Source organism: Xyrauchen texanus, chromosome 3 (genome assembly GCF_025860055.1).
Source record: "Xyrauchen texanus isolate HMW12.3.18 chromosome 3, RBS_HiC_50CHRs, whole genome shotgun sequence".
Classification (NCBI taxonomy): domain Eukaryota; kingdom Metazoa; phylum Chordata; class Actinopteri; order Cypriniformes; family Catostomidae; genus Xyrauchen; species Xyrauchen texanus.
The window spans coordinates 59,295,742-59,310,272 of NC_068278.1; the positions used below are offsets into that span (position 1 = coordinate 59,295,742).

The window sequence follows — 14,531 nt, forward strand, 5'->3', positions numbered from 1 at the left end:
GAAATATGTTATCAACTATTAATGATAAAATGTTAAAAGGATCTCAGCTTTCGAATGACACCTAGATTGAGCTTGTAGTCCACACAGAGGCCGAGATATTCAATGAAACAATGGGGGTGCTGCTTGAACTGAACATTAGACTGAATGTCTATGGACGTTTGGTCCGCGCACCATGGGCGGACGTGTTGGTTTTAGGTCGGTATGACTTACCGATCACAGGAAATTTGAAGCATGTCATGTGACCCACATACTCAAAACCGTCCCAACTCTGACGATTGGGTGAGAAACTCTCTGAAAGACATTTTTGGAATAAAAACAATGCAATGATGTCACCCCCTTCTCCCTTCCATTTATTCTGCAAGTATAACAATTATTTATAATGTGGAAAACTGAATTATTGCCAAGACTGAACCACACATTTCCTTTATATTTACAGTGGATTTGGGTTAAACAGAATTTATATGAAATACTGTAGAAATTTTGTAAGTAAAACATTTTCCTGATGTGATATACCTGATGAGGAGCTACATTATTCTGAAGACATGCTGACTAACACATAGCCTTCATAAGATGAAGCCAAGGCCTTGTGTCCTATATATGATGCATGCAACAAACAAAAAAAACATCCGTTTGAGATCAAATCAACATGCCCATAATGTGATGCAAAAACAAGCATTTACCACGAAGCGTTCGGAATAAGAAAACAAGGCATTTTGTTTGAAAAATAAAACAAACAATAAACGAATTTTACAGAAAGCGCTAAACTTTGATTGTTTTTCACCACCCGATGTAATCCTAACTTCATTATCGCCTCACTCAAAATACACATTCATGTACTTCTGTGTCCCGTCCGAAGATCTTAAAGAAAAAACAATCATAAAACATTTAAAAACTGAACGCAAGTGGACCGAATATCAAATTTCATGGCACGTTCACGAGACAAAAATGCAGAAAAGCGCTAAAGTTGAAATCATAAAAACGGACTCGTTTTCGAGCACTGTTATTTGCTTCATACTAAAGTGAAAACATTAGATGTTTTTAAAGCGGTCTTAACGAGCACGCATCATTGGATATGTCGTCCTGAAGTATTTAAGATTATAAAAGCCATTTTCATCTTCAAGAGCAACCAAGAACATTTCAATCGAACGAGTGGTCACGCCACAGCGGAAAAGGACGGTAAACAGAAGAAAAATAAAAAACAAACATTATAAAGACGCAAAGCCGGAGTGTAGCACGACTGTGTGATACTAGTCCAGACGGGTCACACCGGCCGACTCATTTCTTGGGCTGTTTGTTGACATTGTTCCTGGGTGGAGTCACCGGACGACTTGAGTTTGGTTTCTTCTTCTCGGCTGGTTTCAAAATCTGCAGAGCAACAAGAGATTTGATGGCATGGCTCAAAACACGCCAACACAAATGATAGAAAGACACACGGCACGTGATGGAGGTAAAGGTTTGTGTCGGTGTACCTGAAAAGAGCACATGAGTGTCTCGTCTACGCTCATCATGGCTCCAGCATTGTCAAACTCTCCGCAGTAGTTTGGGGCGGAAAAGAGGGTCACCAGCTGTCTCTTAGCAAAGAACTCGTAACCGTCTTCCACCACCTACATGAACAGAACATACAGAGGAGTAAAATGATCTCTATTGGGATATAACCAGATGTGGGCGGGGCTTAAATGGGAAGTGTGTCCACACTAAATGAAGAGTCCATTTAAATGCAACTCTATTCGATTTAAAAAAAAAAAACTTTTAATCCCTTCCCCCCCAATCATGTCAACTGTATCTGAGAAAAATGTTGTGTTGATACGACAAAGCAATCAAAAGTTATTACAAATTTTTTTATCCTAATAGTAGTGTCCAAAAACAAATAAAAGATAATAATTGTACATAAGAATTAATTACACATGCAAACACAACAATGACTAAAGGTTTGCATAGCATGCAGACATGATTTTAGTCATGAGATTTCACAGAATGACTTTCATTCTGTGTCATTTGAGTCATCATTGAGTCTGTGTCGTGTATTTGGCGCCATCTCCTGGTGGTCATATGTAACATTGTGCTTCATGTGGATTATCTAATGACCTATACATCTGATTATCTTGTGTGTGGACTCGATTGAAAGATAATCACAGACTCTAAATAATCATATGTGATATTTTATTATTTTATGTTCCGTTTATTTTTTGTAATGAGTTTCATTCTGTGTCATTTGAGTCATCATTGAGTCTGCCATGTATTTGGCGCCATCACCTGGTGGCCATATGTTATTAGAGTGAATGATCCACTCTGCCCATATTTGGATGACTTCCACCTCTGTTTGCAGAGTCCATTTAAATGCAACTCTATTCGATTTATCCTTCCCATGTAGCAAATATGCCTTTTATAATCAATTAAAATATATTTGTATTATATTTGATATAGCTCAGATAGGCTCAAAGGGTTTAAAAAAAAAAAAAACACAATCATCAAAATATGAATAACGGCACTCTTCGCAAACACAAAATAGGTCTTATTTTAATCCTTTTAGTGCTGAATGCGTTTTTAAAGATTTCCTGTTTCAGTGGCATACTCTAAATTAAAGGCTTATAACTCGATAACAAACAAACAAGGATGATCAAGTGTTCATTGTAAAGAAAACTTTTCTTATTTGCCATTATATATCTCTGGATGTAAATAAGGTGGCTCCGAAAAACGGAGAAAATAATGGAAAAAAACTAAAAACTGCAACTTAAACCTGGCGTGTACATTTTTCCCTTTAACCATCCTCGTATCTATGGCTTCAGTGCCATTTTCTCACGTCAGTCATATTTGCATGAGCGGGCGTGCACTCTCTCTTTCTCTCTCTTCCTGCTCACGTATATCAGTGAGAGAGTGTGACCTCATGCATCTGCATCAAAGAGAGCAACTTTTTCCACCATCAGTCAAAGTTGTTTCATTACCAACAACGCAATTATGTTTTAAACGTATTCTTCAATAACCTGACATTGTTTGCCCTGTAGTCCTGAGGTGATGGCTGCACCTTCTTGGCCTGTACTGTTACCGCTTGTGCGCTGGTTCGGTTCACTGCCGAATGGACTGGTTGACGTAGGCTTCTAATGGCACTTAAAGGCGTGTCATTTAGTCACCAGCCAATATTTTATTTTACAGCTGCCGAAACTTAATATAGGCTAATGTAAATCATACATTATACATCTACAGTAACTCAGAGAAGAATATAATCTCTGAATGCTATTCTGAGATGAGTTGCCGCAGTTTTGGCGGCACGAGGGGGACCTACACAATATTAGACAGGTGGTGTTAATGTTGTGGCTGATCGGTGTATGCTGTTGGAAAGCTCTCACAGAGTAAGAATTCCACCAGCTTATTTGTTTTACTCACAGACAAAAATATAGCGAGTAATAGCTAAATATATTTATTTGACAAACATTTCATGTGAATGTAACTGGCCCTGGTCAACCTGCTCCGAACAGGACTCAAACCGGCGTGGGAGGCGGGTGCGCTAACAAGTAGGCTAAAGGCTACAGCCTCTAGCATCAGTCGCTAGTGCACCTCTTGAGGTCAGGAGAGTGAGGTTTATACACATTGCACAGCTATCTATCAGCTGGCTCCTGTTACATGAACAGGTGTTGTTTAAAATATCACATAACATTACTTAGAGGCGGCAATTATCTTTAAAATAAACGTAATCTGATGCATAGATCATTAGATAATTCACAAAATGTGCACACATCACATAATGTGCTATCTGGCTAAAAACATGTTGGCTTTCCTTAATCACATGACATCATCGGAAATGTAGTACGTTGTCCAGCGTCATGGAACGCTAAACTAATCGTAATGGGGATCAGTTCGCTGCAACCAGAGGTGTAAGTCATCCAAATATGGGCAGAGAGGATCATTCACTCTAATAACAATGACCACCAGGAGATGGCGCCAAATACACGACACAGACTCAATGATGACTCAAATGACACAGAATGAAACTCATTCTGTGAAATCTCATGACTAAAATCATGTGTGCATGCTATGCAAACCTTTAGTCATTGTTGTGTTTGCATGTGTAATTAGTTCTTATGTACAATTATTATCTTTTATTTGTTTGGAGATGTTTTTGGACACTATGATCAATTATATTTATAATGTTGTAACTTTTGATTGCTTTGTCATTTCAACACAAAATTGCTTGGGTACAGTTGATCTGATTGGCAACAAAACAAATGCCGTTTTTCTGACCCACCTTATTTACACCCTGAGATGTGTCAAATCAGTAGAATCAGAAAAAATTAATACATTTTTGGCTCAAGTTTTTTGTGAAGTCTCCTTAGCAACCAAATTGGCCTGGTTGCTAGGGAGGGTAGAGTCACATGGGGTAACCTCCTTGTGGTCACTATAATGTGGTTCTCGCTCTCGGTGGGGCGTGTGGTGAGTTGTGCGTGGATGCTGCGGAGAATAGCGTGAAGCCTCCACACGCGCTACGTCTCTGCCGGTAACGCACTCAACAAGCCACGTGATCAGATGCGCGGATTGACAGTCTCAGACGCGGAGGCAACTGGGATTCGTCCTACACCACCCAGATTGAGGCGAGCCACTACGCCACCACGAGGAATTGGAGCACATTGGGAATTGGGCGTTCCAAATTGGGGAGAAAAATCAAGAAAGAAAAACACCTGATTTATAATGTTTTGGGCAATATTTAGGCAAAACAAAAATAGTGTCAAAAGTGTTAGGGTTAGGGGAAACAAGGGAAGTCAGAAGAATACAACTTGGTTACTATGAAGTTACAGATTCACAGCACATTAATTACACCATTACAAACTTATGTGCATACGCAATTAGTTATTTTACTCCAGCAATTTGATTTAAACTTTCACAAATCTTACTCTGCACATGCAAATCTTTTAGGCACTAATTTACCTTCATATTAAACTCTGTATACATTTTGGGCAAAAATAAAATAAAATAGACTTAAGCTGCGTACACACTGCCAGCGACTCCATCCCATTCATTTTCAATGAGAGCACAGCGACTTCCGGCGACTAAATGTTGGCGTGTCCAGCGACGCGACAAAGTTGAGACAAGTTCAACTTTATTCAAATGAAGAGCGACTAATGGAAGCGACAGCCAATAGGAGAGAAGACGGGAGAGCTCACGTGATCCTTCTCTCTCTCTCAGCTCCTGCAGTAACGGAAAGATGGATGAAAGGCTAATTCTTGCTGTTAGCAATGTTCCAGTGCTCTATGATATGGATATGGTATATCCAGCCGCAGCTCTTGCACCAGCCGGTGGTACTCGCCGTGCTGACTCCGAGATTGAATGGTTTTGTGGACCCAGACAGACCGGCGTTTGCGTTTTCGCCGCAGATAAACAGCCGCTATGGCAAACAACACGCCTTGTTTCTCATTCATCTTTGATATAAAGCATTTTATGTACCGATTCCATTTATATTCAGTCTTTTCCCTCCAAAATGTTGTTTTTTGGCGCCAAGACAAGCGATTCGCTGTCAACAGCAATGGAATGTCATTTATAAACGTTACTAGGCAACCAGTAGTTGGAACGCTCACTTGCGACTTCACCGCCAGCCACTGGCGACCTGCAGCGACAGAGTCACTGGCAGTGTGTACGCAGCTTTATAGAAATTGAGCATGTTTCTGACCCAGTAAAAGCCCGATTCATTCTCACAAGCTGTCCCCGTTTATTATGATGGTGACACAAACATTCAACTCCAGCATAATCATGACAGCCTTTGTGCAGATAAAAGTGAGGCCTGTCCATATCAGTATCTTCTACTACTGTACCCTTATCAAGTTTACAGAAACACGAAGATACTCACAATATATTAATCAAGTCCAAAGTTTGAGATTTTGACGTCAGAAGTAACGCAACTCAAAGTGCACTTGCCTCATTTAATAAACCTATAATAAAATAAAGAGTGGTATGACCACGTATGACGTGCAATAGTAGAAACGGTTCATGGGACTTTCATACGGTGTCAAATTGAATTTAAAGTCAGAACTGCATGTTTTGTAATATCTGATTTTTACACCGATGTCAGAATTATCCTTCATTTGTGCTGAATTATCGTATCATTTGATTTGCGTCCATCGAGTTCCAATTAAAAGAAAATTATCAATGTATTATTTATCATCAATGATCAATTAATGATAACTTATCAATAATTATACAGTGATATAAACTGTTACCACGAGATGAAAACATTAAACACTAACCTTACATAATACATCTCTGAAGATATTTAATCTTAATACTGCAGATTCATATGCATACGGTTCAGTATGCACCAGCATAACTCCTCTATCAGTTTTCTGCTCTTTATCAGGAACAGTTTCGCCTTTCCAATAACTGGACATTCATGTAACGTGACACTGGCATCAAGTCTGCTCTATGCTACAGCTTATTCGGCCAAAAACTGCCCCCTTTATAAAGAGACTGACTGAAGTGTAAAATGACCTATATATATATATATCCTCCGGAGCACCTAATAAACATGCAAAACTAGTGCAAATAGTTTCCTAAAAATGTGTCCTCATATGTGGACAGTGAGATTAAATAATATTAAGCTATAGAACAGGGGTGTCCAAACTGCGGCCCGCGGTCCAGTTTTTATTGGCCCGCGGCAAATTCTGAAAATATAATTGAATATGGCCCACACAAGAAGCTTGAGCTCAACTCTGTTGCACTTCTCAGTTTCAACACTAGATGGAGCCAGGCAGCCAGCCACAGAAACTGTGCTTCTCAACCGTTACCGCTAGAAAAACTCACCAGAAATGGCAGCACCCAGGAAACGAAAAATAGCAAGTGAGTGTAGAAGATTTCAAACACGGTGGGAAAATGAATATTTTTTCAAAGAAATCAACGGAAAGTGTGTCTGTTTGATTTGCAATGAAGATGTTGCTGTGATGAAAGACTATAATGTCCGTCGGCACTATGAAACCATACATCAGAGCTACACATCGTACACCGGTGCCGAACGAACACAGAAAGTCAAGCAAATGGCAGCTAGTCTGCAAGCTCAACAACAGTTTTTTTTTCGTGCTAACAAAATACAGGAAAACGCCACAACAGCAAGCTATGAAGTCGCTAAACCTATTGCCCAGCACGCAAACCGTTCTCAGACGGTGGTTTCATAAAGCAGTGCCTCAAAGTCACAGAAATAACGTGCCCAGAGAAAGTGCAGGATTTCAACAACGTGAGCTTATCCAGAAATACAGTGGTGCGGAGAATCGAGGACTTGTCAGCTAACGTGAAACTTCAGCTGAGAGACAAAGCTGGTGCTTTTGATTTTTACTCGATAGCATGCGATGAGAGTACAGATGCTACAGACACTGCGCAGCTGTTAATTTTTTTGCGGGTAGTAGATGATAATTTTTGCTGTACGGAGGAGCTGCTTGATATGATGAGCATAAAAGGCACAACGACGGGTAGAGATATTTTTGAAGCTGTCTCAGAGGCAGTTGAAAAGATGGGGCTTAAATGGGACAAGCTCTGTTGAGTAACAACGGATGGAGCTCCGGCCATGACGGGTGATCGCAAAGGAATGGCATCGATGGTGTGCGCCAAGGTAAAAGAGAAAGGAGGTGAGGCTTTTAGGATGCACTGTATAATCCACCAAGAAGCACTATGTGCCAAGACTGTCCAGCTGGGCGATGTGATGAACACTGTTGTAAAAACTGTCAACATAATTCGAGCTAGAGGACTGTACCACAGAGAATTTCAAGCTTTCCTTTCTGATGTGGATGCTGAATACGGGGATGTACTCTACCACTCTGAGGTGCGCTGGCTGAGCCGCGGCTATGTGCTGCAGCGCTTTTATTCGCTGAGATCAGAAATCGATCAGTTTATGAAAGAGAAGGGCCGACCTCTTCATGAACTGAGTGACCCTCTGTGGCTGACCGACCTGGCATTTTTAGTTGATCTTACTCATCATCTGAATACACTGAACAAGAACCTACAAGGCAAAGAACAGCTGGTGCCACACCTCTATGCGCACATGAAAGCCTTCCGTGTAAAACTCCGCCTGTTTGAGACACAACTACGAAGATTTAATGTTGCACACTTCCCTGCACTGTCTGAAATCAAGTCTGCTTTTCCAAATGCCGACCTTTCTGCTAAAAAGGAGAAATATGTGTCTGTGATTGCATCTCTCGTGACCAAATTCAACCAGCGTTTCCAAGATTTTTCTGTCATTGAAAAACAAATCAAGCTGTTCTCGACGCCCTTCCTGGTGGATGCAGAAGAAGTGGAAGAGAGTCTGCAGTTAGAACTGATTGAAATGCAATGCGATGATTCTCTGAGTCAACATCAGCTTCTCTCCCTCCCTGACTTCTATCAGAGTTTGGATAGTGCCAAGTTTCCTCTGATGAGACGCCAGGCAAAAATGATGATGAGCCTGTTCGGCTCAACATACATATGTGAACAAACATTTTCTCTGTTAAATCAGAACAAAAGCAGATTGAGAACCAGAACGGCCGATAGCCATCTCTGTGAAGTCCTTCGTGTCTCAACCACCAAACTTTCTCCTGACATGTCAGCCATCCTTCAATCCAAAGGACAGCATCACTGCTCCCACTGAGTGCAATGTTCTTCACATTATAGAATTATCAGTTCATATTAAACAGCAATAAAGCTAAAAGCAGCGCGCGTGTGACCTAGTACCATGGACAGCGGCGCCGCGCAGAGATCTGCCACATGAACGCGTTTCCCCCCGGGGGCGAGCGCTGTGAGTTGGTTGTTGCGCGAGTGTCTTGCTGCACCTTCCTCTTTGTCGCTTTTGAATTGTGTGCGTTAGTTTTGAAGTATTTTTTATTTGTGAGAATTGTTCTTTAGGCGAATTAGCAGTCGATTGAAATTGCCTCAGATTATTAGTCTGACAAGTCCTGCTAAATATGGTAAACCTTAATTACAGACAGTTTACACATGTTCATATTTTTAATGAATATAATTGAAAGTAGAACGGGGCTGTCACCAGGGCTGTATCCGAGGATGTTTTGAGTCAAAAGTCCTATCAACATCTGTATTTTCTCCAGCAAGGTTTTGTTTCAACAAAGTATGTTGGTTTTCATTTAAATAAAAAATTTTTTGTGAAACTAAAAGTTCAATATACATTTTTTGAAGGTAGTTTTTAAACTGAAAGGTTTTCAGGACAAGAGTATTTTTTTCATAAATGTCAACCTGGGGCAAATTGTCACATGTTTTTTACTATACATTGATATGAGTGCAATGTTCTTCACATTATAGGTGAGTTACAATGTTACGACCACCTGTGCCACCTGCAGGCCTGTCGTTCCAGTGCACGGGCAGTGCAGTTCCAGTTATTAACCTGACTCTTTGCAAACGCACACAACTGACATTGTATTTAATTCATACCACACTTTTTACTTTAATAATAAACAGTTCTTTATTCATTTTAAATGTTAAAACCTAAACTGTTTGTTCCTGTTCCTTTTTATGTTGAGACCTTGATTAACAAGCCAGGTCGTAAAAACGCAGTATTCATGTGTCAATATAGTGTGTGGCCCGGCCCTTTGTTTATTTTTCTGTATTTGGCCCTCACTAAAAAAAAGTTTGGACACCCCTGCTATAGAAAGTCAATTTTTTTTTTTCATCAGTTTGTGTATCATGTGTCCAGGAGTGATTATTCATGTTTCTGAGATGTTACATCATAAATTAGCATAATAATTCAGATTCAAAGTAACATCCAGCATCGTCCAATCACTGTCAACTATGTTTTAAATAAAATGATCCATTATAAATGTTGAATCTATGTACTGATGATCATCGTCCCATGTGTGTCAAACATGTTGAGTGATCCAAACATCATCTGCAGCCTGAAACTGAACTTTATCAGATTTTAGGAGTGAACACACTTAACTGCATAGAGAGCTATAGGATGCTCCCTTGCTCCCTATTTAGTGCATGACTTAACCTCCAGTGTGCTGTCTGTCTGCACTGGTCTCAGAACAGTTATAGGAGAGCTATAGGATGCTCCCTTGCTCCCTATTTAGTGCATGACTTAACCTCCAGTGTGCTGCCTGTCTGCGCTGGTCTCAGAACAGTTATAGAGAGATATAGGATGCTGCCTTGCTCCCTATTTAGTGCATGACTTAACCTCCAGTGTGCTGTCTGTCTGCACTGATCTCAGAACAGTTATAGGAGAGCTATAGGATGCTCCCTTGCTCCCTATTTAGTGCATGACTTAACCTCCAGTGTGCTGCCTGTCTGCGCTGGTCTCAGAACAGTTATAGAGAGATATAGGATGCTGCCTTGCTCCCTATTTAGTGCATGACTTAACCCCCAGTGTGCTGTCTGTCTGCACTGGTCTCAGAACAGTTATAGAGAGATATAGGATGCTGCCTTGCTCCCTATTTAGTGCATGACTTAACCCCCAGTGTGCTGTCTGTCTGCACTGGTCTCAGAACAGTTATAGAGAGATATAGGATGCTGCCTTGCTCCCTATTTAGTGCATGACTTAACCTCCAGTGTGCTGTCTGTCTGCACTGGTCTCAGAACAGTTATAGGAGAGATATAGGATGCTGCCTTGCTCCCTATTTAGTGCATGACTTAACCTCCAGTGTGCTGTCTGTCTGCACTGGTCTCAGAACAGTTATAGGAGAGCTATAGGATGCTCCCTTGCTCCCTATTTAGTGCATGACTTAACCTCCAGTGTGCTGTCTGTCTGCACTGGTCTCAGAACAGTTTGAAATGCATCTTATTGTCATCCTAACTCCATAGAAAGCCTCTGAAAGACATATTTAAACTTTTTGTATTTGCAAGATGCTAGCCAAGAGCTGCTAAGTTCATTACTTGCATATCATTATAGTTTTCTAGAACGTTACATTATTTGGATAATTGGTAAAAAAAAAATCTGTTAAATTTGATTGTTAAAGAACTGAATAAAGAATATTATATTTCATATAGTTTTAATATATTTTTTGTCCAATTTTGGTGCATTCATTTCAATAATAGTATAAAATTATACATCTATATAATAAAAAAAGTCTAATATTAATACAATTATAAAAAAAAAACAATTTTAAAATAGGTATAATTTTTTTTTTTAAATAATAATAATTTTCGATTTCGGCCCCAAATTTTCATTTCGGAGCATCATTGTTTATTTCCTATACAATATTTTGCGTCTGTGCTGTTATTTAATTTGTTTTTTCTATGGTAACACGCTGGAAACGTCTCACTGTTTTGTCGCGCAGGACAGTCACATTTTTAGACACCTTTTTAAATAAAAAACAATTAAAAACAAAAGCCTCTTGAGACACCTGCGTTCGGTTTCATTCACTGCGCTGCGTCTTGTTATTTTTGTGCAGGTTTCACAGAGATTTGACCTTTTGAATCTCTTTCATGTGACTGTCACACATGATTTCAGATTGTTTTTCAGCCGTATGACAATGTTGTTACTTTACTAGATTGTTACAAATGTTGCCCACGATGCTAAAAATATATCCAATTGTAAATAAATAACTTGCTTGGAGAGGGAATTGTTAAAAGAGTGGCAAAGTTCAATGGCATCAAATCTTTCAAATGATATTCAAAGTTCCGACAAGAGATACACACAAGCATCATATAAAGTGTTTTGTTTACAGTTGTGTAAAATGTGTACTTTTGGCATTTCCGCTAACATTTCCTGTCTGTTTTACAAACACTCATGAGAAAAGTTTTTCCAGCATTGGTCTATTATTGTGGTATCGACTGTTTTAGATTTACAAGCCCATAAACGACTAATAAAAACTGTGATTGGACGCTTTGCATGTCAGTCATCCGGTCTCCTCCTGTCTGATGATGCGTTCACATACCACGCGTTTAGCGCGGCGCGACTACATACCAAGTCAATGCAAAGACGCGAATAGATGCAAATTTGTGCCGGGTGGCGCGAATGAAGTGACTCGAACACGCAAAATCGCTTCATTTGCATATTCGCCCAAGTGCGTTCCCCATGACGCGTTGTCGTGAAAGCCTATCAGCGTTGCGAGTGTCCGTGTGTCACTGACGTACTGACGTAATAGCTGAAGAAATCTGGAAAAAATTGTTGTATCGGTGTGCGAGCACCCGTCATACATGGACAACGTCATATATGTACAGAGACTGGACAAAAAACACATCGCTTGGAGGAACGCGAGCGAGGAAGTTGTGCGTGAAAATGTTGTACTTTACTCTGAACAAAGTCGTAGAAGCCCCGCCTCCTTTCCTTTTCCGGAAGAGAAGCGGGAATACTCGTGGGTTCGCGTTACTCGCGCAAACGTGAGTTTAAACACACATTTATAATCCAGCGGTCAAACTCGCGCGTGCAACGCAAGGCGAAAATGTTCTTCACGTTGTGTGTGAACGCACCATTAGTGGGCGGTTCTTTGCCAGAATAAGCTGCATTAGTACTAAGAAGGCCTCTGAGGAGACTCACCTGATGGGCCCGGCAGATGAGATCCATGTCGTGTTTGTGCAGGAACTTGGCCACTACTTCACACCCAAATGTGAAGGACACTCCTCGGTCATTCTCTCCCCAGCCTAGAACATCCTTGTCTGGATCAGACCACAGCAGGTCACACAGGAGACCCTGATCAGGAACATCTGTGGGTCTCATGATTCTTCTGATCTGCTCCATGGACTGCAGGTCTGGAGACAAGCCTGAGGAACAGCAGCCAACAGGAAGCATCAGAAATATAATAAAGACGGCTGAAAGTATTTTCAGTCAAATAAAGTAGCAAGTTTACTAACTTTACATTTCAGTAGTTCAAGCAACTGCTAAATGAATGATTTAAATATGTTATCACTAACATCACTATGAAGTTATTGTACTTGTTTGAATCATTATATCGATATGCTTTCTATCAATTTACATTTATTATAAACAGTAAAAAACGAAATGCATGCAAATTAGGTGTCACCTAATTAAAATTCTCGTTATGCTAACAATTTTTATGAATACAAAATAAATATTTTTAATAATAATTAAAAATATCAAATGACTTTGTTGTTAACATAACAAGAATTTTAATTAGGTGACACCTAATTTGCATGCATTTAGTTTTTTACTGTTTATAATAAATTATTATTTACATATATTTATTATTTGCACAATTAAAATTCTAATTATGTAATCACATACCATCTGATACATTTTTACATTAATTTTATTATTTATATATATATATATATATATATATATATATAGTGAAAATTAATGCATACAATAAAATTCTCATTATGTAATCACATACCATCTTATTAATGTTTACATAAATTTTATTATTTACATATTTTTTATTCTCATTATTAATATATTCATTATGTAATCGCATGTCATCTGATTAACTTTTATATTAATTTTATTTACATATTTTTTATTCTCATTAATATTCATTATGTAATTGCATGTCATCTGATTACTTTAACAGAATTTTATTATTTACATACATTTTATTATTTATATCTGTTTATTATTTACATATATTTATTATAATATATAATTAAAATTAATGCAAACAATTACAATGCTCATTATGTAATCACATACCATCTGATTCATTTTATATTAATTTGTGCATAAATTGTATTATTTATATAGTTAAAATATATGCATTTAGTTTGATGCTCTTCCTTAATTAAAACTCAGTTTTTGTGATTAATTATACGATTGTTTAATTTTAATATTATATTGAACTATATTGAATATCAACTTGAAAAAAACATCAAATATTAATTAGTTTAATAATAATAGTGTTATGTATTAATACACACTACTTTGCATATTTTGCTAGTAGCTTGTAGAGTAGCTAACAGTACAGCTCAACTGTAGCTTCACTACTTTATATTATGAATATATTGTAGCCTAGGAAACCACAATTGCACAGCTACACATATTTATTGTAAAATGTGAACTTCTCCAATTCACACTACTCCACATTACTGACGATTCAGTGTGTGTACTACAGCAGGTGAGAGTCTCTATGATGCATTTGCATTTTGACACCTCGGTTACAGCGCCACACCCACCTCCATGGCAACAGAAGATCTTCTCATCCACTATGGCAGCGATGGGCAGACAGTTGAAACAGTCCGTGAACGTCTTCCACAGCTTGATGTTGTAACGTCTCCTGCCTAAACACCCACAATACAAGTATGTGAAATGGGCATGAAAACTCCAGTGATGTATTTAAAAGTGAATGTGAATGCTATCTAAGAGAGAGAGGTCTGCATCATGCTAAAAATACACACCAGCTCCTCTTCACCTCAACACTGCCTCACACATACACACTACTGCAACAACACTCAATCATTTATTGTGCACAGAACAAATGCACGAGTGTTCTTGCGAGATTGCACAATAGATTCACTTTCATATAATTACAAATATGAATGTTTGACTCCAGGGCGTGCTGAGTGACTCCAGCCAGGTCTCCTTAGCAACCTAATTGGCCCAGTTGCTAGGGAGGGTAGGTTCACATGGGGTAACCTCCTCGTGGTCGCTATAATGTGGCGCTCTCAGTGGGGCGTGTGGTGAG

The 14,531-nt window shown here is 39.1% G+C and overlaps 1 protein-coding gene across 1 annotated transcript in view; it reads right to left on the reverse strand.

The window, feature by feature from the left end:
- Positions 1–324: 324 nt before the first annotated feature.
- LOC127625540 (serine/threonine-protein phosphatase PP1-gamma catalytic subunit A-like) overlaps positions 325–14,531 on the reverse strand; it is a 40,715-nt gene continuing 26,508 nt past the window's right edge. The window contains exons 4-7 of the mRNA XM_052100858.1: positions 14,023–14,127; positions 12,431–12,654; positions 1,470–1,604; positions 325–1,365 (exon numbers count right to left, since the gene is read on the reverse strand). Coding sequence (XP_051956818.1) covers positions 1,276–1,365; positions 1,470–1,604; positions 12,431–12,654; positions 14,023–14,127 — 554 coding nt within the window. The 3' untranslated portion in view covers positions 325–1,275. The remainder of the gene's footprint in view (positions 1,366–1,469; positions 1,605–12,430; positions 12,655–14,022; positions 14,128–14,531) is intronic.